This window comes from Euwallacea fornicatus, chromosome 1 (genome assembly GCF_040115645.1).
Source record: "Euwallacea fornicatus isolate EFF26 chromosome 1, ASM4011564v1, whole genome shotgun sequence".
In the NCBI taxonomy this organism is placed as follows: Eukaryota; Metazoa; Arthropoda; class Insecta; order Coleoptera; family Curculionidae; genus Euwallacea; species Euwallacea fornicatus.
In genome coordinates, this window is record NC_089541.1 from 5600236 (window position 1) to 5625749 (window position 25514).

Sequence of the window (25514 nt, forward strand, 5' to 3'; positions counted from 1 at the left end):
AATATTCCTTTTTCATTACTAGTATTTTAAGCAATCATTAATTGTAGAAGACCTATAAGCTGTAAAAACTCTGAATAATTTTCATTATACAGTTATTCCAACGACAAAATACTTCTGAATGAAATCAGTTCCATAGAGAAAAAAAATGAATTGATTTATTTTAACATACATTGCAAAAAGCAAATAAAAATTACGGAATGCTTGAATAAATAATGTGTTTTTACTATACGTACGTAAATATAAATAAGCTAGAAGTTATATTAAATTATTTACGTTTTATTATTATTTATTACATTTTTTCTAATTTTTGTGTTTTTTCATGTTGTTTTTTAATCATACAAAATATGTCCAAATGTAAAGACAGTGTGGTATAACAACCCTTCTTTATTTGGTCCCCTCGTCGTTGTTATATTCGTCTTTTACTATACTTACACTCGTTTCTGTTATTAGCAATGAATAGTGGTGAATAAAAAATTTAAATAAACCCAATTTTAACACTTAATTTTGCCCATTAGTTCTGTTTTTAGCTTTAGTCTTCCTTCGATAACAATCTGTGCATAAAAATATTTGACAACTCTTAATGTTTTGATTTTTTGGGCAATTTACATCCGGATTTCCATATAAAATAAAATATATTGTTTTATTTTTCATCAATTTAGTAACATTTGAAGCATCACAGACGATAATATTTTATGTTTTTCCTTTTCCTCTAATAGGTCCCCACAGGCCCTTTAGAATAATTGCTGTACAATTCCTCCCAAAATCGCATATTAGTTCCCTTGAAATCCTTCCCTATTCTGATATCTTCACCGATATAAAAATAATCCATCTTAGAAGACTTCATTTTGGGCCATTTCACATGAAATGTATTTTCAGCCTCCGGAGTTGGATTCCTGAAACAAACTTTCCTCGAATAATCAAATTAAGGAGTTCCAGATTCTCACCTGAAAGTAGCAAAGTTTGTCCACAGTTTGACCATAAGTTTAGATGTTGCCTCATCTTTAACATTCATGGAGAAGTTTTCAGTGAGCCATTTTGGAATCCATAAATACCACAAATCTGTAGCATGAGCGACACCTTTTACTAAAAATGTTTAATTCATAAACGCAAAAAAATTAGAGCATTTCAGATGTAAAAATACCATTTTTGTTATACGTTGAAGCAAAATTCACCCATTTTTCTCCAATCTCTCCTTCATAGTCGAAGACATAGAAATAAACTGGAACATATCGTGATAGGAACTGGGCAGTTTTAGTTATGGGCCTGACAAAGAGATCATCGCTGAAGAACTAAAATAATTTCACGTGGCTTGTAACAACATGTGGTCTTTTCGATAAATCACATACATCAGCAAACTCACTATCGTCCCCACTAAAAAAACTATTAAATTTGAAGTAATGCCTTTTTATTTTCATGCCAACTACTCTTTGGTCTTTAAAAGACTTAACATTCATGGCACTTCGAACCAACAACCTAGGGCTGATATCATACAAGATGAATATGGAACGAGCGAAGGATAACACTAAAATTCTCTATTAGCTCAGAAATAATGTTTAAAATGACTTACTGGAGTTCAAAAATTTGCTTTCCTGAGAATTTACCCCCATGAGCACTGGAACTTTGTAAAAATCTCCATTTTTTAGAGCTTTATAAATGTCTTTTGTTAAGAGCGCTGTGTCACTCTCTGGCTCAATTACTGGACCAAATGGCCCTCCATTTTCGAACACGTCTAGAAAATTCTACCAAAATTTTCCTACATTAAAACTTGTGATAAAATGCTCACCAACAAGTTTACGTTAATAAGGGCAGTATGGGCATTAGAGAAGTCTACCGATCTGAGGTAAGTAATAAGCGCTGAGGAATTGTTGGTGGTAATGCCCATAGCAAGACCCAAATCAAATGCAACTTTTCGTGCATTTTTCTGCAGGGCCCAAGGACATAAAGGCGAGCCACTTTGCATTATAACAGCATTAAACAATCCTCTAATTTGTTTGGCTACTATAAGATACCCCACTATGGCCGATCCCGCACTCTCACCAAACAAAGTAATTGTATTGGGATCCCCTCCGAATTGGAAGATGTTGGATTTGACCCATTTTAGGGCTTGAATTATGTCTTTGATACCATAGTTGCCTGGAGCTTCCTCGTCTTCAGTACTGAGAAATCCTGCAAGATTTTTGAACATATTGAATAGAATTTTTAAGTGTTAGGCAAAAAGAGTACATACCAAAAAATCCTAGCCTATAATTAAAGCTGACAACCACTACGTTTTGTTGAAGAAGAAGCTGTGGACCGTAAATATCTGAGGAACCTTCACGGAAAGATCCTCCATAAATCCAGAACATCACAGGCAGAGGCTTTTTGTTGTTTACTTGATTCTAGAAAATTCTCTGCTGGTATATTTGTACAGTGTGGCCGTTTGAAAACGAAACACGTGCAGTTCTGAACAGCTAAAAGAATTTATGAAAAAACGCTCGGAAAAGTAAAATCTATTTTTGAGAGAGAAACATTTTGGGCTAATTCCGACTCACCTACCTGCGACCCCTCAAGCGGGAGTGTGTTCATCCCCAAAATCTTAAAATGAAAGGACAGGTCAAGTACCGACCCGTTTTGAAACTAATTTAACGAATTTTATAACCACCAAGGTTGAAGTCTGCTGTTAATGAGGTCAAAATAGCCGCTTTTCAAAAATGCGCAAATTAAGTTTTTTAAATTCAGTTATTTCATCTGTAACATTTTATTCCGGTAACAAAAAATATTCGGGTCAAAGTTAAATAACGCAGTAAAAAACAGTAGTCCTCACGTATATGCAATAAAAATGTAGTTAACATTTTACGATAATTTTACTTAAGTTTAATTGGATTGTAATGCAAAAATTGATATTGCGTTTTATATTCAGTAAATAAATCTAAAATTAATGCCATCGAGTAAATGTTGAAAATGTCCATCTCTGACCTTCATACAATAGAAAAGATTGTGTTTAAACCACTGTTGAGCATTTTAAAGGATAGTTAGAGTGATTTGATTACATTCGTTAATTATGCACTGCCGTAAGTCGTCCAAAGATGTTGGTTCGGTGACATAAATTTTACTTTTTAAGTAGGTAAAAACAAATCCGATAGACGTAAGTCTGGAGAACGCGGAGGCCACTCTATGGGCCCTATCTTTCCAATCTACTTCCCAGGAAACGTTTGATTTAAACACTACCGAACAGCCAGTGTATAATGAAGTGCCGCATCGTGCTAGAATATCAAATGGTTTTCCATGTACTGGTCATCGTTTGCAATTATCTCTATTAAATCAGGATTAATGGCGTTTTACAATAGATACGAGATATATTTTCCCTGTCAAATTCTTAGGGAAAACACATGGGCCTATCAGATATTGGGTACGGATCTCGTAAATAATTGCAAGATTCTGCACAGTACCGTTCAAGAATTCGTTCTGACGGGCCTTCGCGAAATTGCAAATGCCTGTCAAATTCATTAAGTTTTTCGACTAAGTGTATTTTGTATAGATGAAAAGTATTTTGTTATCATGTCTCAAAATCGCCACCTCGGTAGTTTTATTTACTACCGCATTTTTAGCTTGACGCTTTTCGTTTCCCATCGATCCAATTTTTCGAAATTTTTGTACTAACCCCATAACGTATCTTCGATTACAGTGAGGATGATGGGCTTGATGTAATTCACTGTAGATTGGGGCCGTTCCATTAGCATTTTCATCGTTCCTAAAGAAACATGAAATTATTTGTCCCCTTTCGGCAACTTAATATTTCATACTCATTACATTACTTTCAATTCTATGAAGTACCCTTTAAAATGCAGAACACAACGACATAGTATACCTCTTCTTTCGCCGATATTTTAAATTCTAAAATCTACCCAAGTCACTTTTTCGGATCAAAAATAAAGAAATCACTCCTCATGTTTGTATAGCGTATAGAAAAAATATTTTTTGATTAGTGTTATTAAAACAAAGTAAAGAAAACATCATTCAATTTACCGTAATAAAGTGAAACGGCTAAACTAGATGAACTTAAAGGACTTAATTTGCGCATTTTTGGGAAGCCAACACCTTACTTGTGTTGGCAGCAAAGACCTGAAACTCGACGATTGTAAAATACATTAAATTACTCTTAAAATGAGACGTCACTCGATCCCTTCTTCCATTTAAGATTTTGTGGATGAACACCCTCTCGCTTAAGGGGTTGCAAATAGGAGAGGGGGTTGCAGATAGGGGAGTCGTTAAAATGTATCGCCCTTAAAAATATGTCCTAGAGTTTTTTTTATAAATTTTCTTACTTCTTCAAAACTGCACATGTTTCGTTTTCATACGGTCACCCTGTATAAATTCGAGTAAACATACGCTTGGGACGAAAACATTCAAATATAAGCAATCCTCCTGTCCAGACACTTCATAGGTGATCTGTCTAAGCGTCATTTCCACACATTTCGGGCCATATTGGGTGGCATTAAGGATTCCTTTCCATTTTTGGTATGGCAATGGGTCCTAAGCAATTAACTAAACCTCATATATTTTGGCAAATTCTTTGTCATTAGAATTACCTTAAATCTAAGTTTCCCTATAGGTGGTTGAGCATAAGGGATGCCCAGGAAACTATAGTAACTTTGGCCATCTTTTAAATGGTTGATTGTGCCCCTCAAGGGTCCATTCTTCACTTTAATTTGAATGTAGCTCTGAAATGATAATTAGGTGTTAATCATTCATGAGGAAGAGATGTTATTGTGTAATGCATTTAATAGTATTAATTTATACAAAATCATTATTAATTTTTAAACAAATACATATTTTTGGGGTTAAAAATGGCTTTTCACATGTGCATATTGACGACACTCATTGGCAAAGATAATCCCTTAGGACATTAAAAGATTTTTTAACGTTATTAATTAAATCAGATATTTGAGAAACAAGATCTTTAAAATTTATTTACGTAGGTAAGCTTAAAGCGGGGAAGGATTTATATGCAGCTTGTTAACTAAAATACCTTGGGGATATCTACCCCTATTATACCCCTGCACACTTTTGTGTTGTCTCTGGAATTATAAATTTAAACATTTCTCAAGGAATCCTCATAAGATAGATTAGGCAGAAGTTGTTGATTTGAGTTGTGCTTAAGAGCGGAGCATTTTTTATGTAAACTTATAAGGTGCTTCTTTCTCCAGTCCTCATGTTGTTTACTGCCATCCCCCCTTCCCTTTTTCGTTATATCCTGTTGTTTTTTGATAGATTTCATAAATCGTGGAAATTCTAAAAGAATGTTGGAAAAAATATGCGAAATTTGTTGTTGATGACAAGGTAGCAATGAACTTTTAGCATTAAAGTTTTAAACCAAAAGTTTCATTGCACTATTTGATGCTCCCGTTGACTTCAATTTTTTTCGATCCAGTTGTTTATTTGATGGTCCTAGAAATTTTGGTATGTCACTTAAAATATTGGAAGATTAAAATGAACAGAGGTCAGTGGAGAACTTTATTTCTAAGTAGAATAAAGAATGTTTTATTTTATTTATTATATAAAAATGTATTTTATAAAACTGGGCTTACAGATATTTATCATAAAAAATTGCTGGTTTAAGCCGCTGAATACGTTTTGGATAACTGGAGTGCTCCAACTGCTTTTCATCTGACTAAATTCAAGAAACGCCACTTTGTACGAATTTATATGTTAGGTGGCAGTATACCCTTATATTTTACGTTATTGCTTATTTTCTTTCACTTATAATTGAAAATTATAAAGAGCTTTACAAAGGTTCATTGAATATTGTTCACTGACGTACATCGGTTTCTGAGACGGATATAAGTTTAATAATACCTACTGAGGTTCTAGGAACTCTTTTGAAAGTTAAGTAAACCTTATTCTACTGAATGTGTGGAAAGCCCTACATCTCGGATATCATATAATGAAAAGAACACATACACGAAGGTAACATAGAAATCGATTTGAGCCCTGCAATGAGGAGAAAATGAAAAGATTTTTCTTGTGGTTAAATTAAAGGAAACTCTTTAAAGGGAAACAAGCAACTTGCATATTTGGGAGTAATTTGCTCTAAATTAGCATAGCTTGGCACTAAATTTTAGTAATATGTAAATGAAAAAGTTTTACAGAACGCATTTGGTAAAAATTGAGACAAACACATTGCTGTTGACTTAATATTGCTGATTCCAATGAAATGGAACAAAAATAAACAAAAGCTTACCATTGTATTTTGTCCTAAATTTTCCATTACACCCACAAACAGAACAAACAAAAATAAAACAATAAAATTATTGCTCCCAGACATTTTCAATGTATACAACAATGTCCAAAACCTCTTAAACACACATAAACAAGTCTTAGGAACGATAAAGAAGACCGCACTTCTCAATTAACAAGTTTTGCTTGTTACCTGAATGTAACTAATCAATATTTGAAATTCTTTGGTATTTGGCAATAACCCTGAATGTATGGCAAATAGAATTCTTCGCTATTTTTATTTTTCCTGCTTCCAATAATTAATAGATGAACAACAATTCATAGGAGTATGTGCATTAATTTCTTCCCGATTGAAAAGTTGTGAAAGAAGTTTTTAAAGCTGGACAATTTGAGAGTAAAGTGGAAATTACGTAAATAGGATCTAAGAGAAGCGAAGTCAGAAGTATGAACATTACTCAATAATAATTCATTTAGATGATAAAAAAATAACCGATGCCAACAGAAATATTAATTAACCTAATTTCATTAGAATTTGGGTATATTTCATTTTTTTTATCCTAAAGTTAGTGTTTTTAACTTATTTCACTTTGAATGACTTCAAAACTTTGATTCCTATGAATGCTTGGATTCCTTCCTTTCTCTAAATGAAGGAGAAAAAATCGGTCAATTTTAAATAACTTTCTTTCCAGCTATATGTGAAAATGAACTATACTTATGTATGTTTTTAGATTTCATTAATTAGCACTGATAGAAACTGTTATTAAGTAATGTAAATGTAGAAATTAAATGTTTTATATAATTGTAATTTTTGTCGATAAGAAGTTGTTTTTCCAATGTGCTCATTGATCGTCATCATGAAGCTTTAACAAATTATTGTAACGCTAGTCTTGCATCATTTAAGATTTAAGGTATTCAAAATATCTATTATATTTTTGAATCTCAAAATAATATTTTGTTTGTACGATTCAATTCAGAGCTCAACTAACCTGAACTACCTAAACTAAAGGTAATCGTATCTTTTCAATAAGAAATAGAAAATTTTCTACTAATCTATGAAAAATCGAGAATTAAAATTTATTTTTTCTCACAGCCCACATATGCATTTATTGAAACATGAAAATACAAAAATTTGCGAATGTTGTCAACTTATACTAGACTCACTATCACTATGGTCACCACCAATCCCAGACACAAAACTGATGAAATACCGAAAGCAACACTTCCCCTACACACATGCTGCACCAAATCTCCTTTAAATATTATTACTCTCAGGTAAGTTTTATTAAAAATGCATCGCGATATTAATCATGAAGTATTGGTGATAAAGAAGCCGAAATCGATAATTTCCTTAGAATTTTTACAATGAGAATAATCACATTTTCTGAATTATTTAACAAAGCATTTTTTTGCAAAGTTAACGAGATTGATTATATTCGTTTTCCCAAGATATCGTTCTTTTTTTAATTCAGATGATGTACTTAATTGATCATATTCATATAAAAATTATTCTTACCTTTGTCAAAAGTGCATCAATTAAAAAACTAAAATCACATAAAATTATAATTAAAGCGCCTTGAATCTTGATTGACATCATTTTAGTAAGTCCAATGTAAACTACCATGAAACTTGTATAAAATTAACCAACAAAATATTCATCACAATGCTTTGATTGAATGCCTCCTTTATTTTTCTTACCGTGGCGTTTCTATAAGTTTTCATCGTTACAAATAGGGAAAAATTGGGAGAAAACTATTGATTTTTTTTTAAAGATTTATTAATTAATTTGATTTATAGAGAATCGTATTTTTGTTGGTATAATGGTCATTAGAACCTTTAAAAAAATCAGTAAGTATATTTTCAATTAACCTGGTACAATGATGGATGGATGGTACCGAAAGGTTGAACCATAACAAGGTTTTTATTAGTTAAGTGTTATATATACTAATTGAAATCAAATATAATTTAAACCGTTTAGTCGAGATATTTGCTGTTATTATTGTTGCATGTACAAAAAGATAAAAATTTGTAAATTTCCATTAACACTTGCAAGGGCAAAGATCAAGATTTTCGTAGTTTGTATATTGAAGCAGGTAGGATAAGGAATAAAGTCGAGAATTTTCATTCATTTCAATGTTTGAGCAAGTTCGCCAAATTCGATCAAATCAAAGATGTAGGGTTGATTGAATAGATGCAATGTAAGGTATTTTATGGTAGAAAATAAAAATTCAAGGTCCAACACGTTGACACCAGGGGTAGAAGTTTCGCGCTCATAAGAACCTTTTTAGCATCCCAATCCGTCCCCTTTAGCAATATAGCAATGATACTGCAAGATATTAATTTGAAACTACTGACGTTAATACCAAAGTTTTAAACTCGGGGGTCGTATCACTACATTACTAGCGATGATTCGAAAATGGGGCTCTACATAAAAGACCTTCATAGGGTTAGTTGTAAAAATTCATAAACGTGTCAACGGTTACCTTTCAAAAAACTCGAGATAAAAATTTTTCAATTTATTCTAAATAAGTACTAATTTTTCAAATGCATTTCAGAGAGTCATGCTTAGTTTGGTTTTTTAAACCTCAAATTACCGTATATTCTTTTAGTTTTCCACTATAAATAGATACCAAGAAGTACATCTAAACAAAACCAATCGTAAAGGAAATTTCAAAAAAGTTTATTATTAGAAACATCTGTTAATCAGCAATGTCCATTAAGAGAATACGAATTCCGTTAAATCCAAAAACAAGAGATGTAACTACCGTTCAGCGACCATACACATAGTAGGGATACTTGTAGTGGGTTAAGTAGGGCTGGTAGTAGTATGGATACACTGCGTATGCTGTTTCGGAGCCTTCGAGGTCTTTTTCAAGTTTCTCGGCAACTTCAGATCTGAAAAAAATTCATATTCCTGATACCTCAGGCTTCAAATTTGAGATGGCGAAATGATGTATTCATAATTTTTACAAATTTGAAGGGAGAAGTAAAGCATTGTTAAAATAATAATATTTCATCCCATTAAATACAGGAGTAACGAAGACCACTTACAGATATTAGATGAAGTTGGACGAAGAAACAAAAGAATTGTTGTTAATTTGTAATTCTTAAGAACTTATTACCGGAACTGATAAAGTGTGAACGAGAGCAGAGTGCTTGATTCAATATAAACTAGATGAAAAAGCATTAAAATCACCACAAAAAGATTATTGATCTCAAACGAAACTTTTACTTACTCTCTTGCAGCTCTGATCAGTGTTGCAGACGCTCGTTCAGGAAGAGGTTCCACTTGTATTTTTGTTGGTAGCCCCTCAGATAGGGCTAGAAAGGCCAAAACGGCTAAAGTTATCTAGAAAAATGTAAAAATAAATATGAGAAAAAGATATTTATTCTGCCCGCTATTGAGAACTAATTTGGAACATTTAGATATCTTTGTAACATAAAAAGTATTTCTGTCCGTTTTAGAAAAGATAAATAATTTAAAGTTCCTAATTCTCGGCATCGCCTATTATTAAATACAATGTCCTAAGAACTGTCCATTATTTAGAATGGTCCGGAATTAATGGGTGTCCGTGAATAAAAATTTTAATGATCTGATTTCAATTTTGTTTATGATTTTACTGAAAAAATAATAAACTGAGAATGTGAATATATGAAAAACACTATACCTACTTACTGCGAATTTCATGATTGTGCAAAAGTCTTGTTGAAAAAATAAGATCACTGTTCAGAAAAAAAAAGAAGAATAATGGTTTTAATTCATTAAATTTTCTTATATACGTCGCCTAGAAAAGCAAAAGATGCGTGGCGTGATTAAGTTATTTATTATCATCGTTGCAAATTATAATTTTTAATTGATGCATTTAATTTTCCCTTCACCTGCCTAAGTTACATGGAAAAATGAACGATACAGTATTGTATTCCAATCTCCTTATTTAGATAATGACATTGCATGTTTTCGAATGACTTTACATAGGAGTTACGTAATACATTCATGAACTGCAAGTGCAAGCGACTTAAATTATGTCTCTAAGCAAAAAAAATGTTGGCTTCATAAATTTTACCGAAAAAAGGTACATTAAGCACCGTAGTTTCAGAAGTAATTAGTCAACTAATAAATTGTAATTAATTACATATCCATATCAACATACTATGTACCAATGTGTTGACTAGTTACCCAACATTCCTCAAGGTAAATGGTACCTAATTGTTCTAGTCTTTCGATGACCGCAGAGCAAATTGACAAAAATTCATACTGCGGAATTACGTTCGTAATAATTGTCCTAACTGCTAATTAGTTTTACATTGCATAAGTTTAACTTTATCAGGTGGTTATGAATAATGTAGTTTAATAGGATTTCAAGGTGCGAATGTGGTATTTTGTGGTTTTCGCATTACTATTTATTAATAAAGAACTAGTTATGTGTTAAGGCCAGGGACTTCCTGAGTTCCTGCCTAACAGTAGCGACTGCCTCACTAGACACCCACCGAGAAGTTCAAATACGCTGGCGGGGTTTCGTAATTGAGTCCAAGGACCAGACGGACTATCGTCATAAAATAATGGGGTTCCAAAGGTTCCAGAGGGTAAAAAAACTCTGTTACACGAATTACACTAAATTTAATCACAGACTAGTTGAATTACAGAGGTGCGTGGTGATTAAATTATTGACACTAATGCCCGTGTATAGAGTTCTATTGCGACGAGAGCGTGAGAAGTTTGGAAACTTCTGTAGTCCAACTTACGAAATTTTGAGAGAGGAGAGAAGTTGCTGTTAACGCGACGAGATGAGAAACGGTTCTGTCGCTCCAAGAAGAGGGGTGGTGCTCCTTCCCGAAAACTGTAGGTTCCCGAGTTTGGTCTCCCACAATTCCATGGGAAAATCACTACCTTGATGTTTTCACACCATTATCTTATCGCTAACATCCTCTGGTTCATGTCCACTTGCGAGTTGGTTGCGACATTCCATCCTAATTTACTGAGGCTCTTAATCTAACGGACAATTTGCACTTAATAAATCAGGTCGGAAGTAAACCAGATGAAAGGTGATTAACGCGGTACCCATAGTTTGGCACCAATGGTATGTCGAGTTTTGTGTTCTGTTCTGTGTTCTTTTTTTTACCTAATTTATTGCCCAGATGTTAGGACAATGCGAGAGAGTGATCTTTATGTTGGAGTTTCCCCAACATTATGATTAAATTGGAATTGAGTTGTTGCCTTGAGGAGCTCCCAAAATATCTAATGCATCTTTTATGTAATTTAGAGGCATCCCGCCAAAATCAATACCATAAAATATCAGCGTACTTCCGTTTTCCATTATAAAAGCCCTTCTAGGGTACCTACCCACACCCACAAAAATTTGAAGTACCTCAGACCGCATTTCGGTCTAGACTCTTCGGTATTCTTTATATTACGCTGTTCATTCTGTTTGGATGGTTAAAATCACGTGTTGGCTTCACGTATTACAATTTGGTACTATTTAAATTCCACCAGTACGTTCGTTAAGGCAGGTACCGCAATGTGTGACGCAAGCTTAACCTTAAAAGATATTTCGGTGAGGTTGTTTAAGGCCAATGCCATTAAATTTGGGAATTTTACCACGGGAAGTGGAGCTCTTACTCCAGTTTATTTTGATCTCAGAGTAATCGTTAGTTATCCTAGTTTGATGGTAAGTTTGTGTGCGTTGCACTTAGGTTGTAACTGGGTTTTTAATTGGCTAAATTAAGATGTAGACAAGCTGTATTTTCAAAGTCATTTAGTTTTCTCTCAATGGAAGATGATTGTTTCTTCACATTTTCAAAAGGATAAAAATATATTCCGTGACATAGCAGAGAGACCACCCCGTAAAATGGTTTTATTCAAATTATTTTGGTTATTCATGTTTCTTGTGTTAAGACACATACTTTATAAAAATATTGAACACATTTAATTGTTAAAATCTAAAAAAAAATTATAATTTGTCAGAACTTCGTGGTGTCTTATACATTTCTGTACACGTCTAAGCATAGATTTAATGAGGTGATTGATGTCCTATTAGGAATTTCATGCTAGGCTAACTGGACAGCATAGCATCGCACCCCTAGGGTTTGTGGGGAATATGGTAAATTGTGCAACCTTCTACCTACAATATCTTTTACATGTTCAATCGGTGAAAGGTCTGGAGATCGAGGTGATTAAGATAGCAAATTTATTGCATTTTATTGAAAGAACTCCATAGTCACTCTAACCACACGTGATTATGCATTGCCTTGCTGGAAAACTAGATTAACAAGGGTTTCCAGGTAAGGCACAAGATGCGGTTCCAGAACTTCTTAGATGTATCGTTGGACTGTCATACTGTCTCTAATGAAAAATAACGGTGACCTGCTACCATATGCAATAGTACCCCAAACCATTACTCCAACAGTCTGATGGACATGCCTCCATATATTAAATTGAGGATCCCGTCTTTCACTCCATCCTCTCCTTACTTTTGCCTGACCACTATGCATACTCAAACAGAATCTGGATTTGTCACTAAACACGATAATATCCCATTCCAGATTCCAATGTATCCGTTGTTTGCACCATTGCAATCGATTTTGACGATGATTTAGGTTGAGAGGTAACACAAGATGGGGACGGTTGGAAATTAGTCCAAAACTTCTTATCCGGCGATAAATGGTTCGAATTCCCTTGGACCTTTGGGCACATTATACACCAATAAGTGATATTTCGTAATCATATTGCTAATATTTTATTTCTATTTTTATAGCGAAAAAAAAATAAAAATTCCCGGTAACTCGTAACCACATTGATTAATATGATTGAAAATTTAACGGATTTTTTGTATTCCCATGTATAGACACGCACATCCAAAATTATTTAAATAAAACCATTTTTACGGAGTGTTCTTTTTTTATATCACGCAGTATTCTATAAAGAGCTTTGCGGGTTCACTTCGAGTTTAAGACTTCTTTTAATTAGGAATACAAGGTAGTAACCAAAATTAGGGGATTCCTCCAAAATCCTGATAACGTGTTTATTAAATGGATGACGATAAACTTGAGGAGGTAGTTCTACACATCAAATTCTGCTAAAAATGTAAAATACAAAATTTCGGAAAACTCAGCCCACTTTGAAGAAATTTAATTTTTTAATGTTTGAGAACTTACCGTATTTTGTCATCTAAATGCCCCCAGATCTTCTTTTGCAGTGCTAGTACAAAAATTCCAAAAGTACCCTTGGAAAGTTTCTTAAATTTCCTATTTTAAACAATCGTTGGAAGTTTATCTTATTTTTACTTTACTGAATTTTCAAAGGCCTGAAAGTAAAACTTTTTTATTAATTTGTTTTTTGTAAAATTTTCAACTGTTCATTGCTCCAAAAGATTCCTCATCTTATACCATCTCACACTCCATGAAAAATATCTCTACCAAATACGTTTGTGCCGTTGTATCTTTTCTCGAGTTTGTCTTACTTTCAAAATTGTGAAGGAGGTGTCAGTTAGGGGAAACCACTTACACAAAAAGAAATGTATTTGCAAAAAATTTAAGATACGTTAAAAGTTCTTGTGTACAAACGTAATTTGGACATAGTTAAGAACTTGACCAAAGAATATGTGCAGGTTGTTAGCAAATCGATGAAAGGAGAAGAGATGTTGGTCGCGCCATCCGGACCATTCTTCGGAGATGTAATTGTGTTTGTTCCAACAAGGAAGGCATTTTAATCAATATTTATAATTTATAGAGTTTTGTTTCAAATTGTTGTCAATGGTATAAGATGAAACACTTTTTGGAGCAATGTATAGTTAAAGGTTTAACAAACAGAAAGGAATAAAGAAGTTTTACGTTGAGACCTTTGAAAAAGCAGCAAAGTGCACATAAGATGAACCTACAACGAGTATTTAAAATAGGAAATTTAAGTGGTTTTCTAAAGGGACTATTTAAATTTTTGTAGCGGCAATGCATAAAGATAAAGCAAGATATGAAAGCATTTAGATTACAAAACACGACAAGTTCTAAAAAATAAAATATGCAATTTTCTTAAAGTGGGCAAATCTTTGACGAAATTTGATTTTCCACTTTACATTTTTGGTAGCATTTAATGTATTTAGTGATATGTCACCTCATAAAATTTGACTAGATACTTCAGGGACACCAAATCCCAAGTATATCTTTAAATGGTGTACTTTTTCACACGTTATAATTACATCATTTACATTTTTTACAAGGAATTTCTTTATTTTTTATCGAACCCAGCATATTTTTGAGATTGTGGACCCCTTCTAATATGTCTATAATAATATTCAAATCTTACCGAATGAACTTTTCACTTCTTGTAGGACATATGCGTTCGCAAGGTATTTTGAGGCCTAGGTTGGTATTATTTCTATTGAAGCACTTGTATTTATTTAAATATTGTAGAACTATTTTTAAATAAATATTTGAAAAAGAAACTATATGTGTCTTTATTCTTCTCTTTTAGAACGACTTATCAATACTTTTGGGCCAACTTATCCAAGAACTAGTGAAAGAAAATGAAAGAAAAGCATGCCTATCGTCACCTGGTCGGAATTTGATATGTGGGGTACCAATTACAGCGATTCCAATTACATCACTAGCATCAGTGCACACCAACCTTCCTATGATACTCAAAAGGAAAGTTGCGAAGAGTTATGGAACCCAGGAGTTAATCGAGGGTGTTTGGAATAGAGGGGATACATGTGTTTTGGTGGATGATGTTATTATGTTTGGAGATAGCATTTTGGATACTGTAAAAGATCTTGTAGATGCGGGTAATCAATATTGCGGTATGTGCCTAATTTAAAATTTTCGTTACTTATGTTATTTAGGTATAAAATGTTCGCAAGCGGTAGTGATATGCGACAGAGAACAAGGGGCAGTGAAAAAATTAGCCAGGAGAGGAATTCAAGTGTATTCTCTGTTAACTCTAACGCAGATCCTTGAACATTTGAAAGAAGAGAATTATGTGTCACAGGAAAATTGTGATATGGTCCGAGTTTATTTAGCTGCCAACCCTGTATCTGACGATTTAATTAACAAGTGCAATAATGGGTTATAAAAAAAAATGTAAAATTCTATTCCAGAAATGATTTTGTTTATTTTTTCTACGTAAATAATGAAAAATGAACTAGATAATTTTCATTTTATTCATCTTTAAAAGCCAAAAAAGTTCCGGATATTCTGAAAAAAAAATCTGAAATGCATCAGTAGAAAATTAGGATTTGGAAATCTCCTATTATTATTCACATTTCAGTATTTCTTTTATCATAAAAATAAATGGAGCAGTCAATGACTTTTCATTGAAAGCTTTTTCATTATTTTAAAAATTGCCATAAATCGTAGGAAAACCCCAGTGGCGTATCAGTGCTATAAGCAAGTATTTCGGACTTTAACAAAGTTAAAATTTTTTGCACTTGAAAATAAATGAACTTTCATCGAAGATTCTCAACAGAAACCCAGTGGTATATGAGGATCTCGTCAAAACTTATAGGTTTTGACTACAAGGATTGCTTTTCAATGCTCCGTCTTAACAAATTGTAATATGAGCTTTCAATTTTTACTCTTGAATTAAATTTAAGGTATGATTCTTTTTCATTTGAACTAGGAATAAAGTGTTTCTTAATACAACTTCCATTGCCACCTTCTGTCCAAATTGAAACATTCCTCAATAACCCATATCGATTTAAAGCTTCCTCCAAATCAAATCAAAGACTTTGAGGTTGGATAGATGGCAGCAGTAGCTCTACTAAAATAAAGTAAAAAAGTTCTTAGATCTTTAAATACATATAAAAATATATTTAAAACTCTATAATCAAATGTAAAATAATATATCAACTAGAACATAAAATAATACACAAAATTTTAAGCATCTGCTTGGAATGCCGAATTATCGTACTCGTAGGGATGCCCTGATTGACTTTCTTGATCTTCGTTGAGATGCTGATCAAAGCTGCTCATAGATTTAGGGTCAAATGGCCTCATTTGCGACTTTCTCATCATAATTGTTGTTCTTCTTCGTTGAATTGCTGCTATAGTGTTTCTAGGTATTGCTACATCAGCTGACAAATAATTGCGATTGTTTAGTAACTTTATATGAATTCGATTAAAAAAAACTCACTCTCCTCTCCCCTCCTAAGTTTAGCCATTCTAGTAGCAAAAGCAGAATCCAAATCGTTGATAATTGCCCTCTTTTTATCTTTGTTCTTCACAAGGTCCATTACAGTCTTCCTCCGGCTGACGTGATCATTAACCTCCTCATCCTTCTCATCGTCACCATTTACCCCTTTAAGCTTTATGAGCTTTCTGAATATTTTTAATGGATCTTTCTCCAATATCTCGTCTTCAGTCATGTCCTCAATCTGCAATTTTCTTGTCACGTAGGTAATGACTAATTAATTTCGTTACCTTGGTGTCACTAAAATCAATATCAGTGTTTGCCATAATTTGCGAAAATGTTCCAAATCGGTGAGCCAGCATGCCAATAAATTGAATTCCCATTAAAAGAAAGAAGAAGATTAGAAACACGAAACCTATAGGTTCTAACTCTAAAAACGTCTCTTCAACGATAATCTAAAAATAATGGGTTCCAGATTTTTTTTATCATTATCCAAGAGATCAATCCACACCTGATTAATATGTAACAAACTGGTATAAGTGAAATTCACTTTAGGATTGAAGGGCCACTGCAAGTGAAGGATATCCTTCTTGATTGTGAGCAAAAACACCACTACAACGAAGATGATATTGAGGGCAAAAAAACTCATTGCCATCTTGTCTCTTAAATCTTTAAGGTCTTTTGCAACTTTTTCCTGTAAGATTTAATCAAAAAAAGATAATTACAATATTGAAGTGACCAATACCTTATCATCCTCGATTGGATGCAAGTATTTGTCCAATAGATCCTTCCAAAATGTCAGTTCCTTCTTATCTAAGAAAGTCACGTGTCCTCTTATAAGCTCCCCATCATAAAACCAGCTGTTGTTTTGCAGATCGTCCGAGGGAGTTCCTATTGATTCTTCTTCTTCGAATTCGTACTCTCCGGGACCTCCCGGAAAGATTCCTGAAGGTTTCTCTATGGTAGATTTCCCGATTCCTGACGGTCTAGGTTGTACTGAGGACATTCTTGTAGTCTTCAAACCTAGTAAAGATTATATTATTATATTATTAAGTAGAAGTAGTAAAGAAGATCTTGAAGAAAGATAAAATGGAAAATAAAGACCTTCCACTACGGTAGCTTTCTTCTTTCCACTAGACTTCTTTGCCATTTCCGGGTCCATAGTGATTAGCTCCAAATCATCAATTTTGTGTTCAATTTGTTCAACTTTTTCCTGAATCCTTATTAAGTGATTGCTAATCATAGTTAAGTGCTTAGCTTCTGATGAACATGACATGAAGAACTCTTTAATTTTACTGAAGATACTTTCGACGTACGACTGCTTTTTTTTGGGAACTTGTGGTGCTTCTCCTTGCTAAACAATTTCAAATTGTCAACACATTTTTTTTAAATCAAAAAATCTCACCGCTGGTTTTGGTGCAACACTGACTTCTCTGGTGCCCCAACTGACGTTGTTCATATTAAACACTGAGTATATAACCAAGAGCATGTACATACTGGGGACCGTTATCAAGTAGATAACTCCATATTTTAAGCAGTTGATTTCCTTGGGGTGTATTATGCCAGCAACTATGTATTCACCTGAAAAAATAACCATTAAAGAAAATAAAAATAATTGTGTCTGAGTTTTACCCATCATTATGAAAAAGAAAAGAGACGATGGAGCCAGTAAACCATCTTCATGGATCTGCATGGCTACTCCAATCAGTACCATCATCATTATTAGTCCGTAAATTCCACTAATAATTGCAGCTACCAAGAGCTAAGTAGAAAATTTTCAGAGTGAAATATGATTCACCAGTTGAACGTGTCTGCTCACCTGAGTGTTAGACTTACAAATCACACAAGTGATGACAAAGAATAAAATTGGCCCTACATTCCACCATAAAGCCGTGTATTGAGACATGTTGAAGACAGTCACAAAAGCACCCACTAACATGAGAAATATGGTCCCAGGCCCAATTACTGTCCCAATCATCAGAATGGTCTGAAAGATTAAATTCGAGATTTGAAAAAATAATGAACATTTTTTTTTAAACCAAAAAGCCGAAAAATTAAATATCTAAAATTTACAAGGTGAGTCATTTAAAAAATCGATTTCTCAACTACTTTAAAGCAAGATGACAATTTAAAATTTTCTAACATCTTCTTTGAGGTATGTGCGCCAATATAAATGTTATTAAATTTATAAACTATTAAACTAACAAAAAATAATAAAATATTTTAAAATAGTTCTTGTGCCGCCAGTGGAAATGCGTTAAAGTATTGACATTTATTTTACAAATTTTTTAATACTCGTTCCATATTTTACAATCAGTTCGACAGATGTAAATCAATTTATCAAATCTCAGGAAAAATAAGTTTTACTGCCATCAGATACTTACTTGATACCAAATATATGGAGTCGAAATATCATCGTTCACTTGCTTAATATGTGTAGAATCTTCTAGAAGATCTAGAATATTGGCCATGGTGGAAGGCATCCATCGTCTTCTTTGATTGTAGAATTCATTGAAACCTTCAGGACAGTGTGTATAGGCATCTGAAGCTGCTGAGTATTCCACGCGGTATCCTCTTTGAAGGAGCAAAGTGCACAGCCATCTGTCTTCACCTTGATCGTATTGTACATAATGTCTGGCCTCTGTAGCTCTGGTAGTATATCTAGCCATGACATTGTGATCCATTAAGGCGCTAGCTCTAAATAGAGAGAAACATCCAGGAGAGCAAAGAACGCAACCAATAACGTGCTCTGTAGCTTTTTGCATCCAGTGACCAACTGCGTATTCAAATACTTGGTACCATGCCATTGCTCCAGATCCTACAGAAAATTTTATTAAAACAATATACATTTTTAATTATCAAAAAACATGGATTATTACCGACTGGATGGATACGTCCACATGCAGCTCCAACGTTATCCTTCTTTTTCATGTATTGGATCAGAAGGTGGACAGCATCAGGCTGGAAATCGATGTCTCCATCCAAAGCGAGTAGGAATGTGTTCTTGGAGCGATTTTCAACTCTGATCTTATCAAACTCATCATTGTCTACGATTCTAAAATACAACTTTAGTTCTTTTTTCGCTTAAATACTAAAAATCCTCACTTATGTCCTAATAAGTAGTACATGTACATGACTTGGGACCATCTCTTTTTCGCTCTAATTTTGGCCTTGTCTTTAAGATGGCAAATCAGCTTGGTTTTGCCTGGAAGGATCCACATCAGGCGACCGCCGTATGGAGTTGGATAGATGGTAGGAGGACGAATTCGTACTGAAAGATTATTAAAATAAATTCATATGTGGAATAACATCCTTACCAGTGGTTTTGTGGACTTCAGATGCAGCAGGTTCGAGGACAGAAATCAAATCGTGAACGTAGCTGTTGAGAACCGGATCATTGTCTTCCTGAGTCTTCCTCAAAAAAGCGTCGTCGAAGAAAATATGAGCTGAAATTGATTTTTCCTCCCCTAGTTGATAACAATATCGAAAATACTTTACTTTCCCATTCATAGTAATCCTCCACTGGATACTGTAAATATTGCTTTACAATTCTGTGAGCAGCCTGGTCTTCATCCATACGGAATATGGATTTGAAAAACTCTATCATTTCCTCTGGTGTTTCGTGCCACATCGTCGCGCAAGCACAGACTCTTGTTATCTTGTCCTCATCCACATTGTGAGAGTCGAGCACACCTGGACCAGCTAAAGAAAATGTTACGTTTACTCACATCTAATTGAGTACACGAATTGGCGTCTTACCATCATCTTTCATAAGTCTGTCAATAACATTTCTTCGATTCATGGCGATTGATTGATCGATGAGGAAGGCATGGTACATGGGTCTCATAAAAAGCTGTTCTGTGCTGGCCAATTTCGCGTTTTTGCTTACCCAGACGTGTCTTGTAATCCATATCTATTAAAATTTAAAGAAATCACGAATGTACGTAAAAGGGGGCTCAAGTAATCACCTGCGATAGCAGCCAAAATAGCCATATCCAGGCATATTCGCATCCAACGAAGTTTTGTAAAGATTGCAAAGGGGGTGATTTGAAAAATAAGTACGGGGGAATGGTGTCTTCAAAGGCGCAAGGATCTTTGGCATAGTATCCACAAACAATAACCAGGACAGAGATGAGGACTGGTACTACTAGAGTGATGGGCAATGCGAAGCTTATGCCTGAAAATGCGGGAAAATGTGCTTTATTTTAGGATCGTAGTGAGGGAAAAATCGTACCAAATGATTTATATGTACATATACCTCAAAACGTACAGAATAATGAACAAGAATCCATGACTGTGAAGTGTATCTATAACATATGTTACCTTGTATCATAATTTTGCAAGCAAACTTTCCAAATGCGTAGCAAATGTATGTAGCAGCAATGCAGACAAACCATATGCTTAATTGCAAAACTAAATTACTACTAATAGTAATGGAGGCTCCGGCACTTATCCCGGGGTCTGTTGAGGTAACTTTCTGTTGGTTAAATACAGAAAACATTAAATAAAATTTTTAGGATATGATCAGTGACGTACACTGGATGGTTCAAATTTAAGCAGCTTCAAAACGGTAAAGTATACAGATATAGTTAGCTCAAATGGAAATACAGCGCTTTTGAAAGATATAGCAACATGTTTATAACTTTCATAAATCTGGTATTTAAAAAAATCCTTTAACATGTGTAAATTTATTTTAAAAAAGGCATTTAATACAATATTTTCTAATCGGGCCTTCTTGTACGACTTATCGCAAACTTAAATTATTCGAAAAATAGATATTTAAGGTCCTTCGTCCTTCGTAGAATCGAGTGCTTTCTTCGCCGTTTTTAAAGCTTTACAAAATAAAATCTAGAGAGAGTTCTATACTGTACGTACAAAAGATTCAAATATATTTTCAAATGCAGATGTCTTGCATTAACGCCTCAGAAACTTACTTCTGCAACTGTCATATTATGGCTGCTAAATATGCTTCCCATGTTGTTAAATAAAAAGGACACATCTCCTTCTTTAATATAGAAACTGGCGACAGCAGTTCCAAAAAAAAGGAGACATTTTATGGGTGAAATTATGGCATAACAGAAGTATTTGCTGTTTGGAAATGTCTTCCTGGCTTTTGCCATTTTCCTAATAAACTTGATCTAAAAATACGTTATTACCAGACAATGTTCAACACATATAACATTTAATGTATACCGAAGTAGTTTCTGATAAAAAAACTTCCCACCAACCAACAGAGATGAGGATCGAAGATACTGGAACCAACCACAATCCATGATTGGCATTAGGCAGAAGAGGCCAAACAACAAAGGCGCTGACCTGAGAGACCAACGACATGACATCGAAGATGTAGTTGAATTGGAATCCTTTTACGGTTTTCATATTTATCAAGAAGAGTTCTGTAAGATTTTAACTCAAGTTGAGGTAGGTTTTGATGATTTTAATTACCCAATGCTGGAATAAAACACATGGCATTAGTCAACATTGCTCCTTTTATGACGTCGATTTCTGGTAAAACTGTGAAAATTAACAAGCTGCTGCCAATAGCAGGAAGAGTTTCTGTGAGCAACAGAGAGAAAAACTGCTTTAATTTGGGGAAAGAACGAGACTTAAAGGTCAGGATTCGTATTGATCTGCAATATTAATATTTCAAAGATTTCAATAAAGCTTCATGATGCGAGTTTTAATACCTGATGAAAGTTCCAGCCTCTGGAACAAAATAAGCAAACATGAGCAGCCAAATCCACGTCGCTCTTTCGACGTCCGGCATAGAGAACTCATATTGTCTCGAAGAGTCTCCTACAAAAATATTTTTTAATTTTTTACCTACATCCCCTATAGTCAATTACAAACCTAAGCCTTTATTGCAATAATCCCTGGTGATATTTTTTTTAATTTGCGAGGTCATAAGAAGCATTAACGTTTTAGATAAAACCGCCCCTCCTAAAACCACCATAAAAACCACGATAATCGTGGCAATTTTTAAGAATTTGGTCCCATTACTGATGAATTTGTTCTCGACCGTGGAGCCAATTGTAGGCTTTCTATGAATGACCTGGAAAGCGTCCCATGGCTTCACCTCTTCTCCCTGCCTGCAATTTTAAAATACTTCATTTGAAATTCTCTGGGATAACTATAATTAAGGTCGTCTAATTCGTCCTCTTCACAGTGCAATAAGAAGAAACAGGAATTACTTTCATCGCTTTCTAATTACATCAGCGGCAGCCACAGTCTCCACAAGGAAATCCTAATTAACGGAGAAATGGAAACAGGTAATCAGTTTGTAAATAATAACTTCCTGGATTTAATTTCATGAAAGAAAGAAATTCTTATTACAAGGAGAATCTGAATTAGGAAAATGACGTTGAATGCTCCAAGTAAGTTGAATAAAGCTGAAATGGTAATGATTTAGTTGTCTCATTGGAATATCAGAAATGGGTATAGATAAAGGACTAAAATTTCCTCATAAATTCATTAAAAATTGAAGAAAATCTTTTACCGGGAAAAAGTTGGAACACGTTAAATATTGTTCTTTGTCGTGCATTTTTTGACATAACAGACTTGTATACAGGGTTAATTATGCATATATTATAAAAATGTACTTTTTAATTTTTTTCTTATGGAACCCCATGTATATTATGAAGTTTTTGAAAAATTTTGAACATATGTATTTCATGTAATGTGTCCATGCCTAAATTCAACAGTTATTGAATTATGTGTGTAATACGGGTATTAAAGTGGCTTGCTAGATCGCCTGACCTCACTCTTATCGACTTTTTTTAAGGAGTTGTCTGATACATAGGGTATATTTAAATAAGCCCAACAACATAGAAGAGTTAGAAAATTAAATTACGCCAGAGGCTCAATGCATAACTCAAATGATAAAACCTTCTTAAGAAATTTGAACTGCGGCTTAACACTATCAGTTCAGGTGAAGTTCAGGTCAATTCAGGTTAGTTCAGGTGAAAGTTAGATCAACGAGGCACAGTTCAAACATTTAATAAATTATTGATTATAGTTGTTTATATTGTTACTTTTTAAATAGTAATAGTTCTATTGTTATTTTTATTTTTTGTAATTTTTTCGAAAACCGTTGAGCTTAGACATGGGCATGTCACATGAAATATGTTCAGATTTACTCAAAGAATTAAAGAAAATGAAAAAACGCATTTATGTAGTGCGTGGGTAACTCTGTATACATGTGTGTTGTGTCAAAAAATACCCGACTAATCACAATATCTGTGTGTTTCAGCATTTTCATGATAAATAATTTCTTTAATTTTTAATTAATTTATGCGGGAGTTTTGATTCTCTATGTATATTGTTAGGATGTAATAAGGTAACTCTTTGTAAAGTACATATGCGGAAAACTAGATTAAATTTGATTGAACCATATGACTGAAAATTAATCTCGGAGAGGTGTTATGATACAGCACAATAAATTTCCATTCATGCTTTTAAAATAAATGAAGTTCTGGGCAGAGAAACACAATCGCAGTATCTATGTTTATTTCTAAAAAAATCGAATTTTAAAGAATCTCACGTTAAAACTTGTAACCAGCCGTATACCTCTGAATTTATAGCAATTATGTTGATTAAGGTTCCTCTAAAAATTTCGCTTGCGTATCTTTACAATCAGTGATGAAACATGGAAACAAATGTAAATGTAAACAAGATTTTTAAATCTTAAGGATCATAAATGTTCGCACCTATAAGTGTGTGGACACCTTCTTTTCAAAATAAATTTACTAATCTAGCTAAAAAGTTAGCAATTTAATCCCACAAAATTTCGAAAATTTCTCTCTCCTATTCCTTTCAAATAGCTGAATTTTTTTTTTTTTTAATGCAGTGAAGATTACTTCCAATTACAGGAGTTGGCCCCACTCAAGCAGCCAGAGAATCGCCATAAAAAAAACCTGCATAGCTTTACAGATTGTAGAAAATTTTTCATAAAAGTAGTTAAAGTTTCTCAAAAGGTCTCTCAGGTTGTCCAAGCATCGCTTTCAAGAATTTGGATTTCAGTAACTTATCCTATCCATAATCCAGTCCTCAATAAAGTTGGTAACGGTTTGCAATATTTATGGAATCCAGGGAAATTGTTCCTAAAGCCAACTAAGGTTACTTAGGTGAATTGATTAGTAAATTTGTATTAAAAATAAATTCTTTATGTGTAATATTATGTACACGATACCAGGACTCCCAAGGGGAATCCTGAGTACTTTTCTTGTCCACAATTGAGTGGAAAGACAATATCTACTTTATCTGCTATGCGATAAAACGACATTCTGATGAAGATTGACGATTTAAATTTTTGTAAATTTGAAGATTAACAATATACAAATAAAATAAATTCTGTCTTAGTCACCATTAACAATTGTCATGTAGGTATGTTGATAATAGCTTACTACAACAATCCAAATGTACAGTTCTATACCGAGATTTTTATTCTTGCTTTACATTCTGTTTACAGAGTAATTAGCGAATTAATTCTCAACAAACCTACTTAAACATTTTATCGTTAAGTACATAATTAAATACCGTTTTGCGCAGTTCTCCTACTCTTAGTTAGTATGGTATGGCATTGATAAATTTCTCGTCAAAGGAGTCGAGAGGCAAAAGCGAAAATTGTCGGAAATACCTATTTTCACTTTAAATAAAATTCCCTTTGTTCCACTTAAGTAAAACTCGATAACAAAGCTTTCTACACTAAACGATGTACCTTGAGTAAAAGGCCCTCGTCAGCATTATTTTAAGCACATTAGAGTGTTTCCACGTAATCCATGTACAATACAAATGGAGAAGCTTTAAATTATCTTGTGACGGTTCTTGAAGTATCTTCGAAAATTAAAATTGAATTGGCTCAAATGTACCTTTCAGATAGGCCCAATAGAGAATCCTCATCGTTGAAGTCACTGAAGTCATCATCATCACCCATGGATCACAACGAGTAATAAACAGTACAATCTGGATTTAGAGACCTAAAGTGATTCCAAATCAGTTAATGCTGGAGGAGCACTAAGGCAAAAATAAACATTTGTTGATAATTCAAGGCTTCATGTGCTACGTGGAATAATCCAGAGATAAGATAACATAATACCTATAATCAATTTAAGGATCTTTTTGAGGATTAGGAGTTTGAAATGCGATCTATAAATAATTATATCTTACATAGGTATATAGGATATCT

The 25514-nt window shown here is 33.7% G+C and overlaps 3 protein-coding genes across 6 annotated transcripts; 1 reads left to right on the top strand and 2 right to left on the bottom strand.

Moving 5' to 3' along the window:
- Positions 1-613: 613 nt before the first annotated feature.
- On the bottom strand, positions 614-7861 carry LOC136341424 (venom carboxylesterase-6-like). Of its 3 annotated transcripts, none has more exons than XM_066286401.1 (10): positions 7730-7861; positions 4569-4700; positions 4369-4512; positions 2228-2378; positions 1784-2166; positions 1568-1739; positions 1347-1522; positions 1142-1289; positions 945-1083; positions 614-893 (listed from the first exon to the last, which is right to left on the bottom strand). In XM_066286401.1, exons 1-10 carry the CDS (start codon positions 7835-7837, stop codon positions 710-712), a joined length of 1737 nt encoding a protein of 578 aa, XP_066142498.1. In that variant the 5' UTR covers positions 7838-7861; the 3' UTR covers positions 614-709. The 3 variants fall into 3 exon arrangements, with proteins under 3 accessions (XP_066142498.1, XP_066142507.1, XP_066142518.1); XM_066286410.1 differs by lacking the exon at positions 7730-7861 and adding an exon at positions 6221-6827; XM_066286421.1 differs by lacking the exon at positions 7730-7861 and having other exon boundaries at positions 4369-4524; positions 4569-4672.
- LOC136341473 (uridine 5'-monophosphate synthase-like) lies at positions 7069-15542 on the top strand. 2 transcript variants are annotated; one of them, XM_066286499.1, is made up of 4 exons: positions 7069-7222; positions 7307-7488; positions 14678-14987; positions 15045-15542. In XM_066286499.1, the coding sequence occupies exons 2-4, from the start codon at positions 7450-7452 to the stop codon at positions 15272-15274; spliced, it is 579 nt and encodes a 192-aa protein (XP_066142596.1). In that variant the 5' UTR covers positions 7069-7222; positions 7307-7449; the 3' UTR covers positions 15275-15542. The 2 variants fall into 2 exon arrangements, with proteins under 2 accessions (XP_066142596.1, XP_066142590.1); XM_066286493.1 differs by lacking the exons at positions 7069-7222; positions 7307-7488 and adding an exon at positions 11434-11879.
- A 446-nt stretch (positions 15543-15988) lies between these two features.
- Positions 15989-25354, bottom strand: LOC136341392 (chitin synthase chs-2-like). Its single transcript, XM_066286329.1, has 23 exons — positions 25198-25354; positions 22181-22419; positions 22018-22126; positions 21776-21960; positions 21524-21726; positions 21265-21468; positions 20654-20807; positions 20299-20507; positions 20090-20243; positions 19829-20032; positions 19648-19776; positions 19436-19601; positions 19210-19385; positions 18715-19148; positions 18150-18317; positions 17963-18092; positions 17736-17911; positions 17435-17684; positions 17076-17353; positions 16842-17024; positions 16621-16785; positions 16334-16574; positions 15989-16274 (listed from the first exon to the last, which is right to left on the bottom strand). The coding sequence occupies exons 1-23, from the start codon at positions 25260-25262 to the stop codon at positions 16078-16080; spliced, it is 4419 nt and encodes a 1472-aa protein (XP_066142426.1). The 5' UTR covers positions 25263-25354; the 3' UTR covers positions 15989-16077.
- Between the last annotated feature and the right edge of the window lie 160 nt (positions 25355-25514).